Here is a 6,822-nt window from a genome sequence, read left to right as displayed (position 1 = left end):
TGCAGCCTTGCGAGGGTTAACACGTTTAAATGTTTTACTCACGTCGCCTGCAGTGAAGGAGAGTCCACAGGTTTTGGTAGCGGGCCGTGTCAGTGGCACTGTATTGTCCTCAAAGCGAGCAAAGAAGTTGTTTAGTCTGTCTGGGAGCAAGACATCCTGGTCCGCGACGGGGCTGGTTTTCTTTTTGTAATCCGTGATTGACTGTAGACCCTGCCACATGCCTCTTGTGTCTGAGCCGTTGAATTGCGACTCTACTTTGTCTCTATACTGACGCTTAGCTTGTTTGATTGCCTTGCGGAGGGAATAGCTACACTGTTTGTATTCRGTCATGTTTCCGGTCACCTTGCCCTGGTTAAAAGCAGTGGTTTGCGCTTTCAGTTTCGAGCGAATGCTGCCATCAATCCACGGTTTCTGGTTTGGGGATGTTTTAATAGTCGCTGTGGGTACGACATCGCTGATGCACTTGCTAATAAACTCGCTCACCGAATCAGCGTATTCGTCAATGTTGTTGTTCGCCGCAATGCGGAACATATCCCAATCCACGTGATTGAAGCAATCTTGAAGCGTGGAATCAGATTGGTCGGACCAGCGTTGAACAGAACTGAGCGCGGGAGCTTCCTGTTTTAGTCTCTGTCTATAGGCAGGGAGCAACAAAATGGAGTCGTGGTCAGCTTTTCCAAAAGGAGGGCGGGGGAGGGCCTTATATGCATCGCGGAAGTTAGAATAACAATGATCCAGGGTTTTACCAGCCCTGGTAGCACAATCGATATGCTGATAGAATTTAGGGAGTCTTGTTTTCAGATTAGCCATGTTAAAATCCCTAGCTACAATGAATACAGCCTCAGGATATGTGGTTTCCAGTTTACATAGAGTCAAATAAAGTTTGTTCAGGGCCGTCGATGTGTCTGCTTGGGGGGGAATATATGCGGCTGTGATTATAACCGAAGAGAATTCTCTTGCTAGATAATGCGGTCGACATCTTCTTACCAGAAAGATGCTTGTTTCTGTCGGCGCGATGCGTGAAGAAACCAGCTGGCTGTACCGACTCTGATAGCGCGTCTCGAGTGAGCCATCTTTCCGTGAAGCAAAGAACGTTACAGTCTCTTATGTCTCTCTGGAATGCCACCCTTGCTCGGATTTCATCAACCKTGTTGTCAAGAGACTGGACATTGGCGAGTAGTATGCTCGGGAGCGGTGCGCAATGTGCCCGTCTCCGGAGCCTGACCAGAAGACCGCTTCGTCTGYCCCTTTTACGGCAACGTTGTTTTGGTTTGCCGGCTGGGATCCGATCCATTGTCCTGGGTGGTGGACAAAACAGAGGATCCGCTTCTGGAAAGTCGTATTCCTGGTCGTAATGATGGTAAGTTGACGTTGCTCTTATATCCAGTAGTTCCTCCCGACTGTAGGTAATAAAACCTAAGATTACCTGGGGTACCAATGTAAGAAATAACACGTAAAAAAACAGAATACTGCATAGTTTCCTAGGAATGCGAAGCGAGGCGGCCATCTCTGTCGGCGCTGCGTGTGTGTGACGAGATGGACAAGAGATGTAACGATGTAACGAGATGGACAAGCCAGCACAGGTGAAACACCTTCCTACTAACGAGATGGACAAGCCAGCACAGGTGAAACACTTTCTGACTAACGAGATGGACAAGCCAGCACAGGTGAAACAGCTTCCGACTAACGAGATGGACAAGCCAGCACAGGTGAAACACCTTCCGACTAACGAGATGGACAAGCCAGCACAGGTGTAACACATTCTTACTAACAAGGTGACACAAATCAGTGCTCCCTACGTGCTAATGTGCTACCTCGAAAATAGAAAAACCGAAACCTGTAACACTAATTAGCGTGTCAAGTACAAGGGTGGACACTCTTGTACTACAAGGGTGGACACTCTTGTACTTGTACGTGTCAAGTACAAGGGTGGACACTCGGCCTGCCGTGGAATGAGTTTGACACATATGACCCAGGAGGCAGGGTGGAAGGGTGTAGGGGTTGATATGGGATTCAGAGTAACACTTTTTTTTGTGGATGCTCCCTTTCCCTTGCTTGTCCAGCTATGTGGGTCAAAGCTTTAAATAGTCCCCAGCTAAAAGCCAGCTGAAGTTGTTGATCTGTGTGTGAACCGACACTAAGCCTGGCAAGGTCAGTGAGAGTACACGCTATCGATCATTTCAGAATGGATACAATTAGACTCCCCTAGTCGCTAAATGTGCTTTGGCATCCAAATAATGACGATTTAGCAAGCCTTCGTCATGACTAAACTCTACATGTTGTGTAGAAGTCTGCCATTACGTCTAGTTATTTGTGTATTGTGTTGATTATTGCAGAGGCTTGTTACCTTGTGTGTTCATTTATGATTCATTGCTTTTCAGAGGTAAATAAAATGAAGTTGAGCATGTGATCTGGACAGAATTGACATGCAGTTCTCACCATATATATTTGGACAGTGAAGCTAACATTTTACATTTTGGCTCTATACTCCAGTATTTTGGATTTGAGATCAAGAGTACAGCGTKTCACCTTTTATTTGAGGCAATTTTCATAAATATCTGATTTACCGTTTAGAAGTAAAAGCACTTCATGTATCTAGTCCTCCCATTTGGAGAAGTCATAAGTACATGGACAAATTCACTTAAAGAAGTACTCAGAAGTATATTTGATCCCATATCCATTGCATGCAATCACTATACCAAGTACAAACTTGTACTGTGACCTCATATTCATAATTTCATCTCAAATCTAAAATGCTGGAGAGTAAAWAAGTATTAATTGTTAGTATTAAAATGTTTGCTTTACTGTTCAAATATGGTGAGGACTGTATTAGGCAAAAAGAAAAAGGCCATATGTTTGAGTATAATACGTTACAGTATAATACATTACAGTATAATTTATTCATTCTGTTTTATTAACACATCAATGACAATATATAACCATTAAAATTCATTAAAAAGAAACCAAGAAAAAGCTCAATTCTGTTAATGTTTTTGGAAATACACTTTCACTTATTTGAAAATACTAAAATACACTGACCCAAATACACTCCCATGCATTTAACCCAGGTATTTTAAAATAGTATTTGAAATAAGTATTTGAAAATACTCTCAAATACAAATTGGTAGACTATTTCGTTTTTACAAATTACCATTCCAATACTCAAATAAGAGTACTTGTTTTGGACTGTGTATTTGAAAATGCTCAAATACACAGAAAAAAGTATTTTAAATACCAGATACTCATATACATGTGTATTTGAACCCAGGGCTGACACATTATAATAGTTAGTTTGCTACAGAATGTGGTTTAACATGGAAACAATGCCCTTGGTTAGCTTATACTGTAGGTGTCGGAAAACACATATACATCTGTACATTCTAGAGAAAAGTTTCCATTTGATCTTATGTAGTACAGAAACAGGAAGCACTACCAAATAAAGTGAGTACCTGTTGCAAAGATGATCTCTGCCTGTGGTTGCTAGGAAAAAACAGTGATATGACACCTTGTGGAGCATAAGTGTCAATGCGATTTGTAAACTGGCAGTACACCATTAGAAGTACTACAGGCCTATGTGTTACACACTGTCCTAACCATTATCCCACACTTTCTTGTTCTCCAGTGAATGACATCATAAGGAATGATCTGACTGTCCGCAGTAACGAGCAGTAAAGAGCATCTATATTGTGACCAACAATCACACGGGCTCCAGAAAGGCCATGACGTCATTCTACTGTCTGATTGCCCCCCTTCATATGTACTGTATATAGGGTGTTAAGTCAAAATCGCATCTTTTGACAAATGGGTAGAATAAWATGTTAATTGTGTAGATAATCCTCTAAGAAAACAAATGGTCCAAACCTCATATCTTTATCATAATATGTTCACAAGTTATTGGAGTTTTTACCCTTGTAGGATGGCCAGAATTACGGTGACTAAATCAATGGATGCCAGAGAAAAAAATCTAAAAAGTTAAAAATCAGGAAAATTGCATTGGATCAGMTAGGCTGGACTCTGGGCTACCGGCTACCTGACAGGCTCACTTTCCCATTGGGACAAAAAACTATTTAGAGGTAAGATGGATATCGATTTTGAGAAGACATGTTGTATTTTCATATTTTAGTATATGCTTTTCATATTCATTTGAATTTCCTGTTATTTTTTGAAGATTTCACTGAGCGTGTACCAGAAGCAAGTGGGTAAAATCCCTGAGCAAAACCCCTGAGCAAGCCAAGAAAGTAAAAAAGTCATATTACAACCTACGTTGTGATAATTGCGTTGTTTGCTCTATAACCCATTMGTTCATACGCCACCGTGATATACAATAAGGCCCGTGACAACAAAAAGACAACAGTCACACAGTGGCGGAATAAATTCAACTACACATACGTTTGTTTCACAAAACCGGAGAGCAACATCTGTCCAGTGAAGTCCACAAAGCAAATATTGCATGCAACAAACAGTTATATCACCTGCATTATAGTCAAGCAAGTTAATGTTACCGCAAGTTACCGCAAGTCAGCACAAAGACAAAAAGAGCCCTGCGTCTGCTATTTCAGCACCATTTCAACTTAAACATTTAAACATCATCAAATCAACAAGGCTATATATGCTTAGTTTAATACTCTGAAAACAAACTTAAAGATACCAAAAACGATTTAGTCCAATCAATGTTGCTAAATATCATGTGGCTGTCCATGGTATTGATTTCTGTCAGTCTGTGTGKATGTATGTGTGTGTGCGCATGGAAGTAAAACAAAAAATGTGGACTCCCCCTACTGGTAGACTAGTTGAACGCCAATGCCATCCTCCTCACTTTCATGTTGGCACAACGGTCTAGGGCTCTGTCATACAGTACACTTTTAGTTTTGTTGTCATAGGCTACCTAGCTAAAATGCTTGCTAGCCTAACTTCCTCGCATGGGCAACAATGAACCAGCTAAGTTAGCTAGCTAGTTAATGTGAGCCTACTAGACTACATCTAGGCTACATATTGAACTTAAATCATCTCAGGCCAGTGGCACAACATATTCATTTATGGTTAGATCAGAATCGCCGTCATTGGCCTGTACAGAGAATTAAGTCAAAACCACAAGTCTAAATCCACATCTCCATCCATGGCTTAGGAAAGGGCCAATTTAGCAAGCTAGCTACTGCAGTACATCAACACAAGTGATCCAGAAGATCTGATTTGATTGGTGTGAAGCCAAATCTAAACTGGCCTCCCTTGGGGGGCGTTTTGCTGCACCAGAACAACCCACAGTTGAGCTTAGCTCAACGATGATTGGCTAATTATTTATTTTTTTTAAATCAAGGGAGGCCAAATGCTTGCTGGCATCAATTAATCAATTGCTACAGCGTCAACATGTTATACTCTTTTGTTCCAGACAGCATCAGATACATGGGCGATACATACTGAGACAGAGGGGCGCTGTTTCCCTCACTCAGATGAGATTTCTCCGGTGAGATTCAGCCACTTGCGAATTGAAGGAAAATTATGAAAACACAGAGAGAAGAACGATGTATTGGTCAAATATTTGGGGAAGCCTTGCTTCCCTTGGCATTCATGAATACACGCCACTGAGCGTATACCAAACATTTTAATTTTCAAAGCCTTTTAACATTTAATTCAGTTTGTGTCATGCTAATTTAGATTTTTGTGACCCGCGGAAACAACTTTAAAGATGACGACCACAAAATGTAAAATCCTCAAAAGTTGTTAAAAGAAACCTGCACGGCTATGCCAACAYAGCTCGGTGCTCATTATCGAATGTATTACGTACAAATCCAACTTTTTTGATATAATGCTAAGGATATGTTACATTTCATCACCAAAGAGCCAAAGTGCGTTTTCACCAACATCGTACTGTATATACTGTATTGTGGATGCAGATGGYATCCAGTTAGGGGTATGCAGTGCCGGATTTCAATAAGTGTGCTGACCATGGGCTACCTTTTAAACRGTTTTATTATTTTATCATGTGTAATCATGTATGTAGCCTCAATGTAAGCTTTTGTAATTGTAAATAAAAACAACKTCATGAAAATGTCTGTAATTACTAAGAAAATTATGAAAAAAAACTGAATATGATTGAGAAACATATTTTTTCTGTCATGATGTTGGCAATTTCATTTTATTTTTTTATTTTATTATTTTATTTAGTCTGCCTGTCATTAAAATATATATTTAAAATCTTATTGTTTGTTGATTAAATGGATCTCGAAATAAATCAATGTCTATATGTCATGAGTTTAAAAGTCCAAAAATGGATGTAGCAATCACAGATTTCCATTGATTTGTAATACCAATGCAGTCAATCTAATTGGACATAACCCAACCCTACCAAAGGTGCCATACCTCTTCTGGATGATGACTTTTTAATGTAATCAAATATACCAAAAATTRTATCCAACTTTGCGCYGCCCCATTGGTCTCCCGGTCGCAGTTGGCTGCGACAGAGCCTGGACTCAACCAGGATCTCTAGTGGCATAGCTAGCACTRCAATGCAGTACCTTAGACCACTGCGCCACTCGGGAGGCGTGAGATAAATGTCGTCACAGCTGTACATTTCATTGTATTTTCTATAAGACTTCTAACGATTGTTGGTTGTAGTTTAATATTACACCCCTTATTTATGAGGAAATAGTGCACGCTTTTCATTGATGAAAAATAAATACACAAATAAATAACATTTGTTTAATTAATAAAGGGTCTGTCCAATGAACATCAAGGTGAGGCTGTCTAAACATGGCTGAACCATGAGGGGTTCTCCAATGAACATCAAGGTGAGGCTGTCTAAACATGGCTGAACCCCATGAGGGG

At 40.4% G+C, this 6,822-nt stretch overlaps 1 protein-coding gene across 3 annotated transcripts in view; it reads left to right on the top strand.

Moving 5' to 3' along the window:
• The window catches only part of LOC111955389 (nuclear factor of activated T-cells, cytoplasmic 2-like), a 41,123-nt gene extending 34,527 nt beyond the window's left edge, over window positions 1-6,596 (top strand). Inside the window, exon 10 of one of the 3 annotated variants that reach the window (XM_070436009.1) lies at window positions 5,387-6,596. In XM_070436009.1, coding sequence (XP_070292110.1) covers window positions 5,387-5,418 — 32 coding nt within the window. In that variant the 3' untranslated portion in view covers window positions 5,419-6,596. Of the gene's footprint in view, window positions 1-3,622 lie in introns of all 3 variants that reach the window. The other 2 variants (XM_070436008.1, XM_070436007.1) reach the window with 2 other exon arrangements.
• Window positions 6,597-6,822: the final 226 nt, after the last annotated feature.

The sequence above is a fragment of the Salvelinus sp. IW2-2015 genome, linkage group LG30 (assembly GCF_002910315.2).
Source record: "Salvelinus sp. IW2-2015 linkage group LG30, ASM291031v2, whole genome shotgun sequence".
In the NCBI taxonomy this organism is placed as follows: Eukaryota; Metazoa; Chordata; class Actinopteri; order Salmoniformes; family Salmonidae; genus Salvelinus; species Salvelinus sp. IW2-2015.
This window is presented reverse-complemented; position numbering and strand designations above follow the sequence as displayed.